This window comes from Ruditapes philippinarum, unplaced genomic scaffold (assembly GCF_026571515.1).
Source record: "Ruditapes philippinarum isolate M1 unplaced genomic scaffold, ASM2657151v2 ctg999_1_1_1_1, whole genome shotgun sequence".
Classification (NCBI taxonomy): Eukaryota; Metazoa; Mollusca; class Bivalvia; order Venerida; family Veneridae; genus Ruditapes; species Ruditapes philippinarum.
In genome coordinates, this window is record NW_026855118.1 from 91,215 (window position 1) to 114,456 (window position 23,242).

General features: G+C 31.2%; 2 protein-coding genes across 4 annotated transcripts in view; one reads left to right on the top strand and one right to left on the bottom strand.

Annotated features, from left to right (window-relative positions):
- The window catches only part of LOC132742140 (tyrosine-protein kinase RYK-like), an 84,327-nt gene extending 70,933 nt beyond the window's left edge, over nt 1-13,394 (bottom strand). For all 3 annotated transcript variants that reach the window (XM_060730468.1, XM_060730467.1, XM_060730466.1), the window contains exon 1: nt 13,187-13,394. In XM_060730468.1, coding sequence (XP_060586451.1) covers nt 13,187-13,298 — 112 coding nt within the window. In that variant the 5' untranslated portion in view covers nt 13,299-13,394. The remainder of the gene's footprint in view (nt 1-13,186) is intronic.
- Nucleotides 13,395-15,040: 1,646 nt separating this feature from the next.
- LOC132742142 (splicing factor 3A subunit 1-like) overlaps nt 15,041-23,242 on the top strand; it is a 35,378-nt gene continuing 27,176 nt past the window's right edge. Inside the window, exons 1-4 of the mRNA XM_060730469.1 lie at nt 15,041-15,227; nt 19,317-19,481; nt 21,522-21,672; nt 22,317-22,476. Coding sequence (XP_060586452.1) covers nt 15,116-15,227; nt 19,317-19,481; nt 21,522-21,672; nt 22,317-22,476 — 588 coding nt within the window. The 5' untranslated portion in view covers nt 15,041-15,115. The remainder of the gene's footprint in view (nt 15,228-19,316; nt 19,482-21,521; nt 21,673-22,316; nt 22,477-23,242) is intronic.

Genomic DNA, 23,242 nt, shown 5'->3' on the forward strand with positions numbered 1-23,242 from the left:
CAAGGGCAATGGTCCAGTCAACATTTGTGCCAAGTTTGATTAGTGTTGAAGCAGTTTTTATAGTATTATAGCAATTTGAACTTGTAACGGGAGACTTTTCAATGAAAACAGCCATTTTTCACAAAATGCTCATGAAGTAATGGGTTAATATCTATTTATAGTTTTAACTGTCCAACTGTTTTGTTTTCGTTAAACAATTTCTTAAGTTGCACCATGACTTGGTAAAAACTATAAAAAATTAATATTCATTTATTTGAAGTCTTTGAAAAACATTTTTTTATCTTTTACTACAGACTGATATTTAATTTTGTAAATGATCATGGAACAATTTCCTACTCATTTGAAAAGTACGACATCATATAAATTATCACACAGTTCGCGACAGCAAAAAAAATAGCGATTATAAACCTCATTACCGGATTGGGAATGTCAAAATTTTGTCACTCATGTCACATTACTATATTAAATTAATAAACAATATGATAACAGTTGACACGCAGATTTCTGTTAACAATTATTGACTTTTTCTCTTATAAACAATTTATCATTCTAGCTAATAAAACGATGTGTCACATAACTTGGTTGACAGAAAAAAATTTCATTAAAAGTCAGGACGGCAAGGCTACCATGTTCGTAGTAAAAAATTTAGTTCTATTATTAATTTTTGATACTGTTAAATTAGTAAGAGGATTATTTTAAATTACATTTTATTTGTTGCTTTTTTCTTGGGGAAAGTTGTATTTTAAGACAGGTTTCGTTAAAGTCACAGACATTATTAATTCAGGTCATGTGGTCAATTTCAAGCTGCAATGGAAGAGACTTTCAAGAACTCCCGCAAACTCTGTTTGAAGTATAATCCACAGATCTCCAATTCAAGACACGGTAGCTTGGATTTTAACACAAAATTTGAAAAACATAAGTATTTTTACCTAGACAGGAAATCTGATATGTCACTAAAAGGAGATCATCACCAATAGGAGATCATACCCGTACAGTCTCAATGTCACGATCAGTCAACGGCCATAACCCCTTAGCTTTACAGTCTGGGCCCCTCTCCATATGCACAATCATCATGTACCTCTAATTTAATTCAAATTATACTCTGTGAATCCATACTTCATAAGAATAACAATCTTCCAATCTTTCTTCTCGAAGCTGTAATTTTTGTCGGCCTTCTTACATTTTATTTCTTTAAAGGTGCATTATGCCTCAGAAACAAATAAATTTTTACTTCTTTACAAGGTCAAATCTTAATTTCATAATGTTAAAATAATGGTTTTAGAGTATGTTAGATGCTTGTTGCCTGAATAAGAACTTAGTGATTAATGACAAAATGTAAACAAAGTAGATACAAAATACTAATTCACTATAACTATATTTATTGTCACAAAGCAACAGATGAAGAAGAAGGTTCAGTCAATTGGCTACAATGAGTAACTTTTTGGATATTATAACAGAACACCAAAAATTAAAAAGCTTTTGAGAAAGAAAAATACAAGCATTTCTGAGGCATAATGGGCCTTTAAAAACATTATACAGAGAATAGAATTATCATCACCTATGGAGCTAGTCTGCCTGCAAAACATTGTTTTATCAAATTTATGATGCAAAGAGGATCATATTGAAAACTGTGCACCATTCAGACGGTTCATAAACAACAGAGTAAGATATCGACTGCATGAAACATAGTAAAAGTGCCGCTGTGATTTAAATTTTATACGCTTGAGAAAGATAGTAATACTATTTTAAACCAAGTTAGATAACCCTTATCTAATTCTCACAGAAAAGCCTTGTTTTTACCGACATTCAAATGACTTTAATGCAAATAAAAGGGAGGTAATAAAAAAAAGTATATATCAGAGTTAAAACCCCAAATTATGAATGTTTTATGGTTAAACTCCATCAGAATTAAATGCTCTTAATACCAAAAATTTGATATGAAAATGAAGAACGTAATGTTTCATAGCCATTTTATTTTTTCAATTTAATAATCATATGCAGTATTTTCAAAATTATCTGATAGCAACACATATAAATTTAAATACGTCTCAGGTTGCAGACTTTGTAACTGCCTGTACCAAAAACTGTCAGAATTCAAACAGCTTATGAATATTAACTTCAAGTCAAGTACTTAAAAACATTTTTTTTTTACATTTAAATAAGTGGAAAAGATTTATTTACTGAATTTATGATACTTAAAACTGCATTATCGTGTAACACTGTGTTTCGTCCAATGACAAGAGACTTTGGTAACCAGTTATTGCAGCCACAGGCACTTAAAACAACATGACTACACTTAAAGAGCTGCATGAAAGAATATTAAAACACGTAACAGACCAAAAAAATGAAAAAAGCGGTCCCAAGTGTTCTGAAAAGGGCCTACTTGTAAATGCAGTCACCTGGTTATACAGAGGAAAATGACTCCTGCTGTTTTGGAGTAATTAAAACACCTGCATGCAAAGTAAACAGACATTAAAAATCTTCGAAAATCTTTAAAAAAACAGCATCTCTGTGCGTTGACACATTGATTGTCTTATGCAAGCAAAACTAAGGCTAGAAAACATAATTCAAAGTGGTCCGAGAATAAAAAATAAATCATAACTAAGTCCCTTAAGATTTTAATGGATTATTTCCTATTTCGCTATGAAAGGTAAACGTTCAAAAATGTTTAAAAAATATCGGAGCCGAATTTTTATGGATTAAAATGCCGATCAATGAGTGTACTCAGAGATAAACGTGTCATCTTGACGATTTGAAAATACGAACTTACGAGACATCCCGCGGTACTGCACGAAAATGTTCACAAAGTTTTGAATTATGACTCAATAAATCATCGAACTACTTTCAGATAAGACATGTCAGTCTGATAAATGAAATAAACTTGTTTGTTTAAACAAAATATGAAAATTTGAGCATTTTAGATAATGAAAGTGTAATTTTAGTTCTAAATTACGCCAGTCAGATATATTTATTACTGCCTGTACGTCGGCATGTAAAATCGACTTGCATTATTCATTTAGAAATTAACAATGATGGCCTTAACAAATAAAACTCGAAAATGAAAGTTTAACCTACTTAAAAACAATGTAAACATGTCAAAATTGTCATGGTAAATTACAATTCCATTCAAAAATCCAATTTTCTTTAATTATTTTGAACTACTTGAAAAGTAAAACCTCGAATATAGCATTCCTGACGCCTTTACTGTAAACTTCACATTTGGAAGCCAATTTGAAGCAAACTTCTGGCTTTGAGTTAAGAGGCATTAATACTTCATAATAAAGACAAAATAAACCTGGATGTCACATCCTCTTTCTAAAATTATTGTTTAATGCATCAAGTTTAAAAGCAGGTTATGACCCAAGCTGAGTTAAATTAAAAAGTTGTAGAATTTAAAAATTTCTGACTCCCCTGATGAAATTGTAACAGAGACTGAATGGCAGGCTCCTTCTGAGAAAAAAAAAGAACTTTAACTTTCATTATCTTTCTTAAGGAGGGAAAGTTTTCTTTTTTTAAGTTTCATTAACACAAGCTTTGAAAAGGACATAGACAGTTAAATTGTGTCCCTCGGAACATATCTTAGTGTGCACAAACAGTTTTTTCACTGTCATGAATAACATTACTGGCTTTTATTTGTTATAAAGCCAATTGCATGGTTCACCTTTATAAAGGAAAATCGAGATGTGAGCCAAAGATGTATTTCAATATGTGTTCAGAATTCTTTTTGTTGATGTTTTTTTTTAGTGAAACTGTCACAGCTAAGGTCATCTTGCATATTATACAGCTTTTCAGAAGACATTAAGTGCACCTATATTTGCATGTATTATTTAAGACAAAGTTACAATGTATATTTTCATCTCTATATAAATTCCTCTTGTTCACAAGAAGATGTGTAAACAAAGAGCTTTAAAATGCATTATTTTCAAATATTCCAAATACTTATATGAATGATTGAGCACCAGTCTACAAATACTCCTCTGCCATTGGCTGAATTTCAAATCTTAAGTTTCCAATAAACCAATCAGATGCTGGAATTTCAGACTGGTCTCTAAATAGAAATTTATTAATTGAAAGTCAGAGAAAAAACAACAGAGGAAATAACTTTCAGAAAAAATCATTTGCTAAGCTTGTTTTAAACTGGTTTTAAACACACATGGCTGTGTGAAAGATTGGCAGGCTTCATTTCTGAAAAGCTGTTTTTCATGCAAGAATGGTCTTAAAGTTTCTTGTTTTTTCATGCAAGATTAACTGTAAGATAAACAAAATATTTCCAGACAAAAGATTGTAAAACTTCAGACTTTTCATTCATTTTTATAACAATTGTAAGCCAATGTAAGATTTACATAGAGTAAATTTGATGTTGTTTTCAAATATGTTGGGGAATATTCAGTGAGAAAAAAAAACTATTGCACAGTAGCCTCCAAGCTTTGTACCTTAAAATATGAAATACAGATTTTAAGTGATTAAAGGTAATTGACAAACTGACAAATATATGCATTTTATCAATGAAACACCTAAAACATTTGCTATTTTTTTTAAGTTTTCGCTTTAAAAATAAAGTTGATGTTTTCAAAATGCTTAACATAATTTATATCAGTGTTTGCCATTAAATTAATATTAGCATATTTTTTTTTAAATCACAGCTTACAGCAAAATAACGTCACAACAACTTTGCAGGTAAAATATTATTATACAGCTTCAGAAATACAGAAATATTGACATAGATTGTTAAAGCTCATGATATTTCTGGGATATTTTTTATAACTATACCATATAGAGTACTGGTACATCATTCATATTACATAAGGCCACCTCCTTTGAAATACTATATGCCAAGTAGTATATACGGTTTCACTCATTCTCTATTGGCAAACACACTGATACCATATATCCAAAAATCGAGCCACAAATCACGTAAAATGACCTCGGAGAAGATGATAAATAGTCTTAATATCATCAATGACATTTCTATGGTCTGCTTGAATATCAAAATCTAGGGTATGGTGTCTATTATCTACACTATAACAAGGTCTATGATGAACCCTGAAGCTTACCAAGTGATCTGAGATGTGGGCGTCAGGTTGACACCTGATGGTACAAACGGAAATCACTGAATGTCTTCGTTTTTAGAAAGTTGTGCTTTCTTTTTAACCTTAAGCTAAAAGGATACAATTTATGTATAAAGCTAAAAGGATGAAATTTATGTATCTATTACAATATATTTACACTGCTTTTGTTGTAAAGGATTTCTGTGGCAGAATGGTTATGGTCACACAAGACTTTAAATCACTTCCTCCTCCATACCATAACCACAATGAGCCCATTATACTGCCAGTGTTTTTATATAAACAGTACCTATCCAGTTTGCTTATAAATGGAAGGTCAGTAGATCTGCCTAAGTTCTGGCTTGTGTTTGAATCAATGCACCGAGGGCCTCTGTGGTCTTCCTCCCTCATGACCTTTTCACTGTCCATGATTCTACACTGTCCATGATTCTACACTGTCCATGGTTCAAAACCAACAATTTGAGCTCCCTAGACCTAGTGTTCCCAGTATACCCACATGCCCTCTCATTTCATGCCTAATGAAATGAGCAGTTCAAAACATTGAGCATTTTAAAGCAAGTTTTCTTTGAAAATGTAACAGATTTACTTGAAACATATACGGTACCAGTAGTTCAAGAATTAATTAACTGATACTGGTAAAATATGAGCATTATCATTGTATTGTACATAACGGTAACAGATTCTAAAACAGCCAGAGCAAAATGAATAAAAACATTGTGGCAGATTGAACTAATTGATAATTCACAAATTACTTATTTATATACAGAGCATTACGAGTTTACTCATTTTGTGTAGTTGTTGTATAGACAGTTCACTGAATATACTGTATACTAATGCAGGCAACAGATGGCATAGGAAATTCATAGACTGGAAAACTCATGAATGTAAATATTCTAAGCAGAGTAACTCTGTGTTTGTAGGGCTGATGGTTACTCTGTGCTTGATGGCTTCACAAAATTTATGTCATGACCTGAGAATTTTTCAATATACATGTTTTGATATATTCAAGAGAACACTATATATAGTATATGAGCTGCACCATGATAAAACCAACATAATGCATTTGCGACCTGCATGGATCCAGACCAGCCTGCGCATCCGCACAGTCTGATCAGGATCCATGCTGTTTGCATACAAACCCTATAACAAGTAGAGATACTGATAGCAAACAGCATGGATCCTGATCAGACTACCCGGATGCCCACTGGCTGGTCTGGATCCATGCTGGTGGCAAATGCACTATGTGGGTCTTGTCATGGCGTAGCTCATATCCATTATTTTAGTTAATCTTTCAAACTTTTCATTTGTTTATGGTAGATTTATAGGCATGCAAGATGAATTTTGCAGGTTCCTACATTGTACTGTACTGGTTTAAATAGATATATATATTACAGCAAGCATCAATTAATTATTTTTTTTTTGAGATTTCTTCATAAATTGACAGCAGCCGTGTATATAAAACTATACAAACGTCGCAATTATCCAATGAAAAGCGATGTTAAAAACATGCAGTATTATAAAAGTTTCTTGACAACCATTATAACTGTCATGTTCTCTCAATGACCATGATCGATGAAAAAAAAAAACTCTTATCTTCTCTTATTCATTTACAAATTATACACTTGATTATCAATTATCGGGGAATTTCAATAATAACAATATTTGAATCCATATGGCAGAAACTTTGTTGCATTATCAGATTTACGTTCTGGACGACTGAATCAATATTTTCTTTCATTCTTAACTGGAGTTTTATTCATTTCGCACCTTGTTCAGTTCTATGGCAGTGACAAAAATCTATTTCGTCAATATAAAATACAATCAACAATATTTACTTTGCTGTACGTATTCACATTTCAGATGTTGACAAGCACGGCAAGATCAATGTGACCCGTCACATTACTAAGTCTCTTCTCTTGTTTAATAATTCTTCGATGAATTATACCTTAATATAGTAACATAACATCTTTTTAAACTCCCCCGGAAAAAAAATCGGTCCATTCAAACAGTCAAGTGATAAATTATGATTGACTGATTTATAATTGAATGACTCGACTGACTGACTTACTGTTTTTACTGGCTAAATGAATGACTGACTGGTCAACTAAATGACTGGTTGACCAACTGACTGACTTATTAAATTGATTTGACTGGTTCACCGCAAGATTTTCGCCCAACTGATATACAGACTAATTGATTTGACTGGTTAACTACAAATGACTGGTTGACCAACTGACTGATCAATTTGATTGGTTGATTAAATGACTGGTTGACCAACAGATTGATTTGACTGGTTGACTAAATGACTGGTTGACTAAATAACTGATCTATTTATTTGACTGGTTGACTAAATGACTGACCAACTGATTGATTTGACTGGTTGACTAAATGACTGGTTGACTAAATGACTGATTGACTAAATGACTGATCTATTTATTTGACTGGTCCACTAAATGACTGGTTGATCATTTTTCTGACTGATTAGCTGACTGACTGGTCAATGAACTGACTGACTTGACTGACTGACTCAAAGGCATGTAATTTTTGGTTAATTGCTTACTGAATTAAGTGGATTTATTTTATTAAATTTTAAAGATGAACCTTACATCATAATGTAATTGGTTTTAAAGAGAAAAAAAATTTAACCCGTTAAAAGAAAAGTAGGTTCTTTTTATTATTAAATTATACTACATGCATGTAAAACTTCAGGACTTCTTTAAAACATGTGTATGTATGATATATGTACAAGATACTCAAAATATATACATCATTCTTTCGTATAATAAAATAAGAGGGCGGACAGCCGGAAAATGTTTAATAAAAATTTCTTCATAAAAGCAAACCCAATTATATTTAAAAACATTAAAAATACATATATCATATAAAACCATTTATCCTATTATAAGAAAATAAAAGAAACATTGCCATCAAAAACGAGATAAATATTTCAATAGCAAAATGCACAATTTAATAAACATTTTCTGCAGTTTTATCCCAGTAAAAAAAACAAACACATGACAAATTTTATCACATTTACTGAAATATCGTGAATGTAAACAGTTTAAAGGAAACTACGATATCATTTTTTTTAACAGATTATTATCTAATTTATGCATTTAACGAGCAAAACTCTTGAAAAAGCCCCATATTTTATGACAGTGTCAAAATATCTGCTGTATGAGATTTAAAGATTCCGTGAAAATTGCTAAATTAAATCTAAGGTGCATAATGAAAATTATCATATTATATTCCATTCATTTTGCGGATCATTGTGACCTTAAAATCTCGAATAAAATCTTACATAATTATCTTTGTAATTATATCCATTTACATTCTCATGACAACATTTCATGATTTTGTTACCAAACTACTGTTTCATTATGTTACACATAATCTTGATATTACGATATTATGAATAAATGCTAGAAGTATTTCTTTAGTTTTCCAACTATTATTTGAAACAGGCTAGGAGTCAAGGTGGAAGATGGGGGATCCTTAAGTATAGTGTGGTGGGGGCGTAGTGTATGTATGACTATGAAATACAGGGTTTATTTTGAATATTCTTACCCACAGAGTAAGAAAACAGACAAAACACTTAAAACCTGGGGCACTTTCAAAACCCTAAATTAATTTGGAGGGGAAAATATTATCAATTAAATATGGTGACTTTAATCCAGCTTTACTGGTGCAGTTAGACTTTAGGTGAAACAAGCATAAATTTAAATGTAATATCTAATAATGAAAGAAATACAAGGAAAATTAACTGAAATTTTTTAAAAGAAAGATATCATTTAGTAAGAGATTTAATTGTCAAACTGTACTGAGACTCCCCACATACTTGTATTATCTTCTCTCTGAGCTTTAATGGCTAATGTCACAACATTTAACAAACAGCATATGCCACGACAAGTGATATGGGGATATGTAATAATATTTTAGCCAAACATTCTAATGAAGTGTAAATGACAAAACCCAACAAACGTGAACAAATATCTGCTCGAAATATTTACTTTCTTCATGATGTTCATTAACACCACAACAGCTGAGTTTAAACACAATATGCCGAACAATTCTGAAGAATCCGTGATAACTTTGATTTCTGCTCTTTACAATACGATTTTTAGTATGAATCGATTAAGAATGCACTGATGTACAAGGAATCAAACATGTTAAACAAATATTGTTAAACGCACAATTGCTAAATAATTGTATAAATATACTTTCTAAATATAATACGACTGAAGAATTCAAGAGGAGTTGGGGGGAAAAATTCAGCGTGAAAATCTTTTCAATAACATCTGCTACTTTTACTACCTCGGGCGGAGCTTTTAAAGATTAGGCGAACAAACTGTATGCTACTGCATTATGATAAGTATACAAAAAAATTAATATTCAATTTGCCGTAATGAAAAAATTGTAAGCTGCCTATATTGCTACTCTCAATGTGAACTCCACGGGGAAACATCGTAATGTAATTATGGTGTATGATAAAGGCTTTTCAAGTTCACTCAATCGAAATATGAAAACCAGTACCCTTTGCATTGATCCTTTATAATTTCTTTTAAAAATAATTTGCTCCTCGAAACGAAATCAACTTGAATGAGTTGGTATAGAGAATAAAAGTTAAGGTTTATCTATTGATTCGAAACACGTAAGTGGAAACGTAACACAAATTTCATTTTATATCGAATGAATGAAAACTTCATCTACGACAAAATAGTTTTTACGGCTTAACTTAAAACGGTTATATCTCCACTTAATTTTGTATAAGTTACGATCATTTTGCAACGTGCTCTCGTTTTTGTAAATACTTGATAATTTCTGTAAACAGTTTTTTTTCAAAATCAAATTTTTCGTATTAAAATGGCTGAAAAGAATCTATACAACAGATTGAAGAGATGTGAAAAAAATATTCTATGCAATTTAATAAGTTCATGTACGTGAATTTAATAATTTAATAATTTTTTTAATGAATTTTCATATCAAGCTTTTTTGTTATTCAAAATATTTCCAAATTTGACCACATAAAAAATGACAAAAATTTTAAATTAAAATTGTGATACAAATATCATCTATATGTATGTAAATACAACATAATATTCTGAAATAGGAAGTATTAAGAACATTTCCTTTTAAAATGTCTGACTAAAATTAAGTACTGCATTGCTGCATATTGGCTTAAATATCATATACTAAGTCTGTATTTGGCGGATTTTGGCCAGTGATAATTGAAAATATAAAAAAGTTCTTGAAGTATGTCAGCATCCCTTTATTAATTTCTGATCCAAAAAGTAAAACCATGGTAAAGTTTGATATATTTGTTATATACAATGTGTGTTATGGAAGCAGGACATAGATTGCAGCAGAGAAATAATTTATATTCAGTTAACCAATCTACAATATAACGGTTGGTTTATTTCCACACACCACTGGAATGAACACAACTAAACCTGTGATACTTTTACACATAGCTTGTGTATTTTTTTTACGACAACAACAAAAAAAAGAAATGAATCACAAAGATGTCAGAGTTCGATAGAATTTTATAATTTACCAAATAAAACTTGTCCAATTTTATCTCAACATTCCCCAAAGGCCCTGTAATGATCATATCAATTTGTACACACAGAGCGAGGAAAAAATTAGTGATTAATTCCGTATTTTTCAGAGTGATGTTATCTAAACAGAGATATTATAATAAATGAGAACACAATATGTAATATCATCATAAATATCAGCCTTACTAGGTGGCATACTTTACAAAATTGAAAATTAAAATGATAAATATGTAATGGTAGATACGGGGCTCTTTTCATTAGATCCTCATTTCCCGAACTTTTATCTTGTTCTCTTCATTCCTTGACTGAACTCGGAAAGCTATATGTATAGTGACACTATATAATACGTAAGAAAATTCATTAATAATATCAAGGAGGAAAAAAGCAGCATAAACCAAAAATATGATATAAATTAAATGTAGGCAGGGCTAATTTAACACAATGGGAGGGAACTGTGACCTGAACATTGCACTCCTTAATGATTTGATAATTTAGAGTTTAAAGCCATTATAACTACTTGAGAAAGATAAATGTGAAAATATCTGTTATCGTTACAAAAACCGGGATTAAGATAAGGAATGAAATTAGTCAAATAAAATTCTAGGCGAACACATTTTAATATAGAAAATTCATGAGTTTTACAACTACAACATGCTGTGACTAGGGTAAAGGGGTGTTTTCTCTTTTTTATCAATTCTATGTAGCTTAAAAATACTTCTTATTAAACTTTTCTAATTATAAAACCTGAACATAAAAAAATAAAAAGATAGTCAGACTAATAAAGAAACATTTGAAAAGACCAGATAAATACATTAATTACTTAATACATACATGTATTGTGTTTAAATTTCAAGGCCTTTACAAATTAACAAAGACTCAAATTAGATTAAAATTATCTCATAAATTATAATGTTAAAGTATAACTGCTAAAGGTGCCAGTGGTAATTATTAAAATTTTGATATTACAGGTAAATTTGGATGAATTTGCATTAATTCAAGCCATAACTATAAATGCAGAATATGCAAATTCAGTTAAGAATAATATTATTTTCATGCAATAATGACATCTGATAAAAATGTGCACATTTTCCTTTATTTCATTGTCTATTTTTTTCTTCAATTATGTCTCAACATTTATCCATCAATCTTGAAGCTTGCAGAAGTATAATTTATTTTCCGATATAATAAAATCAAAGGCTTTGACAAGATCAGGATGAAAATAATAAGCAATCAACCATGTAAGTCAGACTTTAAGAGCACTTTGTGATAAAAGTGCTTATGTTTTTTCTATCAGAGGCAATTTTAATAGTATATTGTAAAATACATTTTCTATTAAGTAAAAAAATTGTGTGTTGTGCTGCTTTTTTCCAGTATCAATTTTTTGCAACTTTGATAGTATTATAATTTAAATGACAATCTTATATTTATCTTATTAATCTTTGCAAACAAAATTAAACAAATATATATTTAATGCAATATTTTCTTTGCAGAATGGAAAAAGATGTTGCTATTGAAATACTACTTGAAATAATGGGTTCTGCAATAAAGAATGATATTAAAGGAGAAGTTTTATTAAAATCGTGGTCCCAAAATTAAGATTTCTTTTAAGTTTATTTATATCTCAACATGTGTGTATGGTGTTGTATACACAAGTTGTTATTACAATGTTAATATTTTTAACTCTTAAAAATTTAGTTTTATACATTTTGGGTAGAACGTGTTAAATTTTATTAGATTGTTTGAAATTCTGTAGTTTCATAATTTATATTGCCCACACAAAAAAAAAATGTCCTTTATTTTAATAGTAATGTTCAGTAATAATGATTCGATCAATATCAGTATACATTTGTTAAAAAGTGTCTAAGTGATTTTTAATGTTTTATATATTCAAGTAATAAAGTATATATACCCTTACAGCTTCTAGTCAAATAAAACCTCTATTTATCAGGCTTAAATGTACATGTGTAATTGATAGTGAGTATTTCTCTAAATTCTAATATTAAACTTTTTCCTATTTTTGTTACATTGTAACAATCTAACAAATATAGATTATGTTTTAATTGTCTCTTAACTTTAATTCAGAGTTACAATTTTGTTGTTAACATATTTTCTTAGAAACTCCACAATATATTTTTGTGCTTGACAACTGTTTAAAACAAAACTTTCAATGTTTTTAGTATTAAAAATTTAGTTCTCAACACTTGACTTATGATCGCAAGTATATGAGTTAATATTTACACATCAAGATTTCTGATCCTTAAAACATAATGCATAATTAAAGCTTTCTTGTTAAAACAGCTGTAAGTTCACAGAGTATTAATTACCTATCTCATCTGCAATAATATTTCTTTTACTGAATCTTTTTTTGTGTGAAATTAATAAGAGAATTGGTGTTTTAAGGTTGGCATACATAAATACACGAATTTTAAAGAACACATTGCATCTGAATATTGAATGATAACTTTGCAAACATAACTAGAAGGAAAAATCAGCCTCAGCATCTTAAGACATGGCACGGTTCACTGACTTTCAGAGAAAAATCTTCACAAACAAAAAACCTACCCAATAATCTTGAGGTTTCTTTCTCGTCCAAGTACAAATTCAGATGTTGTTCAGAGTATGGTATAATCCATAACACCAGGGTAAGTCCAAAACTCGCCGATATAGGCGTCATTTTGCTCTGAAATCATTTGCTGTTATGAGAAATGAATACACAACTCTTTTGACAGCTACAGCTTTTTTCCAGGTCAACTGAGGTCATAGTCTCTAATGCCTGTTTGTTACATTATATATAAACGTGTTAATTATATGTGACATTCATAAAATTATATAGGTAAATATATTATATTTATTCTTATATCATTAGAAATGAATATTTATCTTAATACTTCATTTAAAGTTTAAGATTAGAGATTTCAAAATTTTAGCTATATCCCGTATGTGTGACGTGACGTGCTCCTATCTTAGGTATTAGGCTACTAATTATTTGAAGAGAGTTACTTCTGTGTACGTTTTCATTTATTTATTTAATGACAAACAGTGCATTTGGAGCAGAAAGTTTAATCTATGATACAATTAGGGAGACCGTACAATAACATTTTGTTTACTTACAAAATCTTCTAATTATCGAATGTTACATATTTGAAACCAATGGCTTACATTTTTATGTTGTTCAACAATAACTTGATAATTTTTTCACCACTTCCAACAACCCTATATATGTTTGCCCTGTAGTTTTTATTTGTTGTTCTGCTAATGCTTCAGTTTCCATTTAATTTCATAAATGCAAAGTGTTTTGAATTTATGTTTGTTGCAATTTGAAGCTTGGTCTTATATATTTCCAGTTTGATTTCATGAAACATAATTTGATGTCTGTCTCAGAATTAATTAATTGTTCACTAAGTACTGTAATCTTGATATAATTTGTAATTCGAGAAATCTTCCTCTGCATTTATAAAATTGAACTTTTTTATTGAATATGAATTTGTACTTCTTTTGCCTTAGTTAAACATATTTATTTTAGCTCGATTGCGAAACAAATTCTTGCAACTTATTTTAATCACTTTTCAGTCCGCTCCCTGGCACCAACAAGTTCTGGTGTCATATGAAGAAACATGGTCGTGACTAAAGTTGGGCTCGAACCCATGATCTCTGGGTTGAGAGGCTGACACCTTAACCACTAGGCCGCCGCTCCCCTACATGCCTTTATGAGATAATTATTATGACATTGTGTATTAGCATATGTAATACATGTATTATGAATTATAATTGTGATGAGGGACAAAAAAAATCCAAGAATGACCACTTATGAAGATTCGTTGTAATTTTGTATCTAGTTATATGTTTTTAACTGTAACTATGAAAATAGATTATGCAATAAAATTTCATCTACATGTAATGTATATAAACAATGTATGTGTAATGTGTAGGTAAATTATTCTGTAAAAAAATGAAATATTTAATTTTGTAGTTCTGTAAGTGGAATAATTAGTAAGCACATGGTTTGATTTGATATCAATTGATATGGTTTTGAAGGTGGATCTATCTAATACTACAGATTATTGGGTATGATAAAAGAAGCTTTGGGCTTAATAAGTGTTAAGAAGTTTTGGATTTGATAAGTGTTCAATCTGCCATGTCTGCTTTTCTGCTCTAACTTTTTTTATTGTTTATTCATTGAAGGCTTTACTAAAATGTCTATTTGGCTACCTACATATATCTTATCGGAGACTGTTTAATAAAAAAATAATATTTTCATGAAGAACAATAATGATTATGTAGAAGAAGGAAATGAAATATATAGCTACTTGTATCAATAAAATGAAAATTGAATGAAAATCCATAATGATATATCAATATATCATTTAGTATCACGAATGTTATAACGGGTTTTATCCAAACCGAATGTGTATCTTACAGCGTGTAAGTTTCACGAAAACGTTGTCGAAAAATGATCTAAATTTCTAAAATATATTGAACTAAAATACAGTCATGCCTGCAATAGAAGTGACAACGCCTATGCAGGTTGAAGAACCGAAAAATGAAGAAGAAAACTACAAAACACCAGTAATCGGTATTATCTATCCGCCTCCAGAAGTAAGGAGTATCCTTTTGATGTTTTTACCGGTTTGGTAAAGTTATCTCCCTTTTGTTTAGATCAAGATAAAGGCAAAAGCGAGCTCGATTTTCTTTTACCGTGAAATAGTATAAAATAATTGATCATTTTTATTTTACATTTTCCATGTTAAAATTGTCAATCGGTATATACACTGCTTCCGTTTATTCTGGTTCCCTGTCCTATTATGATTCCAAAATAATTGCACAGGACACCAGTCTACGCTATCGTTTTCAATCAGAATACTTCGGATTTTATTGTTATCTTGAAATTTGAAAAGTTGCGATTTGTCAATTCGGTACATCGGACAAAAGTTTTCAAAACAATCATATCTAGCAGGTACTCGCATTACCGTAAGCTCGCTTCGAGCTCGCTAATTACATGAAGTTAGGCAAAGCCTATGATCGGGAAAGTTGGTTAAAATAAATGTTCATTTTTATTTTTTATTTTACATTTTCTCTTTTAAAGATGTAATTCGGTATTATATGCACTGCTTCCTTATACATGTATCAAACATGTGAACTTTTTTTGATGATCAAGTGGGAGATTTTTCTTCAAAAAGAGGGAGATTTTAAAATTTACATTAAATAAAGAAGGAAATTCTGACATTAAAAAAGGGAGATTTCTTTAATTTGTGAAAATACCCCTTATTTTATGATAAATCTTTGAAAACATGGCTGCAGAAAGTGGGAGTCTCCCGCTAAAAGTGGGAGAGTTCACATGTATGATGTAATATGAAATTAGGTGCTACCTGTGGCGCGGAAAGTTCTGATGATTGTACATGTAAACTAGATCTTTAGTACTGTAAACAAAACAAATAAATTGGTGGTGTTCAACCTATCGTCGGAGAGCTCGGAATATTCCGACAATCTCAGAACGTAAAGGGGACCACTGTGCACGCGTCGGCGTTTGGAAAATCCTGTCCGCCATTTTTTTGTTAATCTCTAATTACAGTTGTTGTTTTAAATAACGTTATTTTTAATGTGCTAATTTATCAAAAAGGATATGTAAAGTAACTTTTTATATTTATAATCGTTACTATAGTTCTTATCAATTAAATGCATGTTTACTTTCAAATTTTGCACATCATTCTCTCACTGGAAGTGTTATTTAGCAGACGCTAGCAATAGTCTAAATTATGTAGACGCTCATTAAAAGGGCTCTAATATCTATATTTAGCTCAAAAGGATTTCAAAATGGCGGCGCCCAGTTAACTAAGGATTTTTTCACAGCTCATTAGGTATAGGATATATTTTTTTGAAATTTTCATTTACTTTTAATTTGATATCATTTGAATTGATACGCGTCATACATGTTATCTAAGAGCGCTACAGCCCTCGCGGGGCCTTCGGCCCCGCTCGGACTTTCCGCGTATTATGACTCCCAAATAGAAGTCTGCAGGGGACCAGTCTACGCATCCGTTTTCAATCAGAATTCCTAGGCTTTTATAGTCATCGTGTAAGTCGAAAAGTTGCGATTGGCTATTATCGGAATACACCGCCGTTTATGCTTTATCATTGCGTCAAGGCGCCCAACAAGAAATTTTGCTGAAAATTTTCGCTGATATGTATAGAATTCTCTATATTTTTTTTCTTTTTTTTTTCTTTTTAAATAAACACTTGCAGTCTATAGCCGGGCTAGGCAAAGCCCAGAGCCGCTTCGCGGCCCCTAACTTTGACTTCCCTGCTCTAGGAGCCTAAAATTAATAATTCTGTAGTGTAAAGCATTTGGGTACACAATAATGTTTCTTTGTTGTTTTGGCAATCTCCTGTAATTTATACACGTAACTTGTTCTACTTATTTTGCCATAGATACATCGAAATAATGTTCTTATAAATGGTTTTTCATAATTTCCCAACCACAGTTGTTAGGCCCGTTGATTGGTCACTAATGTGAAAAAGAAAAAAATATATAGTTAGTAAAGGTATTCAACTCACCTCACCGCTCATTTGTTAGCACTCATGTTAACAGAGCTCCAGATAATTTTTTTGGCCAAGGGGTTTTTACCCCTCAAAATTTAGAGTGAGGGGTAAAATGCAAATTCTGAAAAACTTAAGGGGTAAAATCTGTCAAAAAATTTTTTAGACTTACTGTTCAATCTGCCATGCATTTTTGCATTTTTTATAAACAAATTAAACTAATTGTTGTGTTTGTTTGTTTGTTTATTTTCTTTTTTTAGAAAAACCTTTACAAATTAAATACTGATTTAATGTGAAACAATACAAAACATGCCATGTAAAGTCAGACTTCCAGAGTATACTGAAACTCAAGTTTAGGATACACAGCAAAATTATCAGGGCTTCCATTTTCAAAATTTGGAAGTCAAAGACTTCAAAATCTCTGATATTGGAAGTCACATTATATAGGTAAAGAAGGAAAGTATTGATTTTTGGAAGTCACAGGCCAATTGAAGGAGTAAAAGACTCCCAAACTTCCACTAGTGGAAGCCCTCAAGTTATTTTATTTTCTAGGAGTCAATATTTTTCTTTCTTTATTTTTGTTGGCATGTACCTTATCATGTTCTCCAGTTTTAACAATTATAGTTGAAATTAGAATTAAAGAAACATAAACAAGATTTCATTAAAAAATTATTGGTCTGAGAGAAAATTGTCCGTAACTGTAGACTGGGTACGAAAATATTGAGTACAAAACTGCAGGTGAATAACATGTTATTTTGTTCCAACAAATAAAGTTAAAGAAATTAAAATATATTTTTGTTTATATTGAGGCATAAGTATGTTAATAGATGCCTAAACAAACTTAATACTGTGTTAACTCCTACGATGATTATCTGGCACAAATTTCATCAATAATTTCACAGGTTGATAGATCTACGGGAGTTACCTCCCTTCTGTATTTCCTGCTACTTTCGTTTTTAACATGCGTTGTTGACAACAGAATTTTTAGTTTTCAATGCAATTAAATGGAAATATATTGTATTTTATGCTCAAAACATTTTCTTTCTACATATCAAATGTTTACACTTCTATTCTTTTACGCATAAATTTTGACATACGAGCGTATTTTCATTTTGTTGTGCGTAACTGTGACGCACGAATTTTGAAAGTGATGCGTATTTTAGATTTTCTATGCGTATTTTACGCTTATACGCACGCTAACTGGAGCTCTGTGTTAATGAGAATTCCTTAACTCAAACATTTTTTCACAAAATTTCACAATACCAAATAAAAGGGAATTGATTACTCTTAAAGGAAATAAAGCTGTCATTTCAATGATTTCCAGTAATAAGTAAATAATTTATCTTGAAGTCACAGCAAGTGAGAAACTACAAAGATGTGACTGCCAGGTTTTTGTGAAAATTAATTAACTGAACAGAACTTCATTTAAAATGATTGAATAATTTGTTGTATGATTGAGTTAAATTATTATTTGTAATAACTGTTCAATCAAATCATCATATGAAACTATATAACAAACCCTCTTTCTTTTTGATATGTTAAATACTGAAAGTAACTGGTTCAGCAGATTGGCCAATGGCTCCCCTTTATTTTCATATGTAGTATTTTTTATTGGTCATGTGAAAACTTCAGACCAATGAAAATACTCTGTACAAAAATTAGATATTGAAAATTGTAATAAACTATGTTCTATTGATTTTTAGAAGAATTGAAGCATACTTTCTCTTTTTAGTGAAATAATAAAAATATATGGCAACTTGTCTACTGCCAATATTGATGATAAATTTTACATTCATGAAAATGACAGTTAAAATTAAGTGTAACTGTTTGACAGTTGTAAAAAAGTCTGTAAAATAAGTCAAACCCTAGCTAACAGATAGCTTGATAAGCATATTATATTTTTTCACTGGTCTATGTTTTAATGCATACTGACCAATGTGTTGTTTGCTTGCAAATTAACTGCAGAAACGTAAGATCTTAACTGTGAAAAAAGCCTAATATGATGTTACAACCAACATTATTTCAATAATTGTAAAATGTGAGACCAAAAACATATATTTTGTAATTAAAAAAACTGAAAAGTTTGACATTTTGTATTTATGAGTATAGTTCTTGTTCAAGAATTCTAATCTCTATCTATCCTTTACTTAATGAAAAGATATTGTTGACAAAACTGCTAGTTTCGTTGCTAGAAATGGACCCGAGTTTGAGTCTCGTATTAGACAGAATGAGCAGAACAATTCAAAATTCAACTTCCTGAATCCAGCTGATCCTTACCATGCCTATTACCAGCACAAGGTCAAGGAGTTTAGGGAGGGGAAAGGTATGTACTAATTTCTAGCAAGACAGTTTATGGTGGTAAATTCAACAATGACAATTTGTTTTAACAATATTCATGGTAAAACACTTCATAAACCATTTATATCTCTAGTTTCATGATGAATTCCATCAGCAGGCTTTGACCTTTGAAATAAAATTTTAAAAAGAACTGTTTACTAGTAAGTCTTATGTCATCTTTAAAGTTAGATGTAAGAATTTAGTTTGAAATTTTGATAACATTTTAAATGAAGACCTGATTTTAATCAGGTAATAATTTAATTGAACAGTCAATGTTATGAAATAATGGAAGAAAGATCATAAGATGTGGTAAATTAAAGTAATGTTTTTATTATTCCTTTTCAAACTGTTATGTGTAATTATTCTGTATATTACAAGCAAACAGTGGCTGCCTCTTAGAAGAGCCTTTTTACTGCCTTAAACAGTTAATCTTGAGCTGTATATTTCTAGATGTTCTGGCAGGTGTTCTAAGATTACTCTGTTGTACAATACTGGCCTTTCTTTTGTTATGTCTTAAAAGACAAGTCTTAAAAAAAGAACATTAAAAAAATTCTAAGAGCTAGAATTTGAGTAAAAACTTAATCATCACAAAAGCAGTATGTTTATATGTATTTCATTACATGATAACATTTGGTTCCTTTTTTTAGCTCACCTGTCACAAAGTGACAGGGTGAGCTTTTGTGATCGCTTTTCGTCCGTCGTCTGTCCGTCGTCCGTCCGTCGTCCGTAAACTTTTACTTTAAATGACATCTCCTCATAAACCACTAGGCCAATTTCATCCAAACTTCACAGGAATGTTCCTTTGGTGGTCACCTTTAAAAATTGTTCAAAGAATATAATTCCATGGAGAACTCTGGTTGCCATGGCAACCGAAAGAAAAAACTTTAAATATCTTCTTTTAAAAAACCCTAAGAGCTAGAGCTTAGATATTTGGCATGAAACATCTTCTAGTGAGTGTCTACCAAGTTTGTTCAAATAAAAGCCCTAGGGTCAAAATTGGCCCCGCCCCAGGGGTCATTGATTTTCCCTATATGCATATAGTAAAAACTTAAAAAATCTTCTTTTAAAGAACCCAAAGAGCTAGAGCTAAGATATTTAGCATGAAACATGTTCTAATAAGTGTCTACCAAGTTTGTTCAAATAAAAGCCCTGGGGTCAATATTGGCCCCGCCCCAGGGGGTCATTGATTTTCCCTATATGCATATAGTAAAAACTTAAAAAATCTTCTTTTAAAGAACCATAAGAGCTAGAGCTAAGATATTTAGCATCAAACATGTTCTAATAGGTGTGTACCAAGTTTGTTCAAATAAAAGCCCTGGGGTCAAAATTGGCCCCACCCCGGGGGTCATTGATTTTCCTTATATGTGTATAGCAAAAACCTAAAATCTTCTTTGAAAAAGCCCAAATAGCTAGAGTTTAGATATTAAGCATGAAACATCTTCTAGTAAGTGTCTACAAAGTTTGTTCAAATAAAAGCCCTGGGGGTCAAACATGGCCCTGCCCCAGGGGTGTCATTGTTTTTAACTATATGTGTGTGGTAAAAACTTAAAAAATCTTCTTTGAAAAAACCAAATAGCTAGAGTTTAGATATTAAGCATGAAACATCTTCTAGTGAGTGTCTACAAAGTTTGTTCAAATAAAAGCCCTGGGGACAAAATTGGCCCCGCCCCAGGGGTCATTGATTTTCCTTATATGTATATAGCAAAAACTTAAAATCTTCTTTGAAAAAACCCAAATAGCTAGAGTTTAGATATTAAGCATGAAACATTTTCTAGTAAGTGTCTACAAAGTTTGTTCAAATAAAAGCCCTGGGGTCAAACTGGCCTCGCCCCAGGGGTGTCATTGTTTTTAACTATATGTGTATAGTAAAAACTTTAAAAAAACTTCTTTTAAAAAGCCCAATGAGCTAGAGCTTAGATGTTTAGCATTAAACATCTTCTTATGGGTGTGTGTGTGTGGGGGGGGGGGGGCTATATACAGGTGAGCGACCTCAGGGCCATCATGGCCCTCTTGTTTTGCTTTACAGGTCAAGAACCCCAGGTTCCTAAAGGTCAAGGTTTAGGCTTGAGTAAGCCATTGGAGGTTGCTAAGATTATACAAGAGCCAGTTATACCCACAGAGCCACCTCCTGAGTTTGAGTTTATTGCAGACCCTCCTAGCATCTCAGCTTTTGATTTGTAAGTATGTTTCAAATTTAGAAGAAATGTAAAGTCAATGAAATTTAGCCATGTTTTTTTTATATGAACTCAAACAGAAAGTTAAGACAAGGAAAGGATAACAAAGCATGTGCCTTGATACTAGATTTCTGCTCCCAGTGATTTTTCCCCCTATATTTTACAGCTGTATAAAGACTGTTTCCCCTAGCCCAAAATAAATTTGTTTTCCGCTGAAAATGCTACATTTGCCCCTGAAATGCCCTGTGCACGTTCTTCACCAGAACCATGACTTAACAGCAGCTGACATATCAGCTAGTTGATAAATTTAATTGAGTGAAATACAGAAAGCTGTCCCTATAGATAGTCTTTCAGTGTGCTATGTACCATGCATTTTAAATTGAATTGAAATTAAAAATTTAATAAAATGTGTGTAAATTCCATTCTCAGAGTTCTGAAATTGATTTCAGCTAACCCCCTTTTTCTGGAATATTATGATATATTTTCCCCTTCAGAAAGCCACAGATTGTTTTGAAAATAAAAATATCACTGGCTCCCTTACAAATGGAAAATGTTTCATAACAGTGTTGTGCTGATTTAAAACTGAAAAAAAGAAATGAATAAATGTACATATCTAATATTGTATATCATGGTTGTCTGTATTTCAGAGATGTGGTGCGTTTGACTGCCCAGTTTGTAGCAAGAAATGGTCGACAATTCCTGACCAATCTGATGAATAGGGAACAGCGTAACTACCAGTTTGATTTCCTGAGACCGCAGCACAGTCTGTTTAACTACTTCACCAAACTTGTGGAACAATATACAAAGGTTTGGACTCATTTTTGTATTGACTTTTCAAACTGTCTGTATTATATTAAGTTCATGAAAAAACATTAACTTCCTGATTTCTCCAATGTGATCTTGATCCGTACTTTGCATAACTGATGTTTCATGAACAGAAATTAAAGAAATATGCTTTAAATATGTCTGAATAAGAGTTTAAGAAAAAAAATCACAAAGTTGTAAGAAAATTTACTATAAAGATCATTTGAAACAAGTAGTGTTGGGGTTATAAAAAAACTTGGAGACTGTATGGACAATAAGGCCAATTATCCATGTTCCTGAAAAAATCCACAAAGGAGCATCTTAGTTCTTTCTTCACCAGGAAAGCGTTGTAGATTTGAGTCTCCTAATGAATGAGAAAGCTTTTCAGCTAGCTTATAGAATGTTGATTCTACTCAGGTTCCTGTTTGTGCCTGAAATATTGTACAGAGGGGCACTTGATGTCTTTCTCCACCAGTAAAGCTGGAAAATCACCATGACCTATACTGTGTTGGTGCAACATTAAACCCAACCATCCAACAACCAGGAAAGATTAAAAGTCACAAAATGACCATTGCAATGTTGATGTGACTTAAGACCTAAAATTAAAAAATTATACATGTATGTAGTAATATCAGTGTTTGCCCTTCTTAAGATTGGTTCAAAACGGTTACCATGAAATTGCAATAGTTATAGAAATTCTTTATTTGCCTGTTACTGAAAATTGTTGATTTTCATCCCCACTTGTACTTATTTTCATAAGAAAATTTAA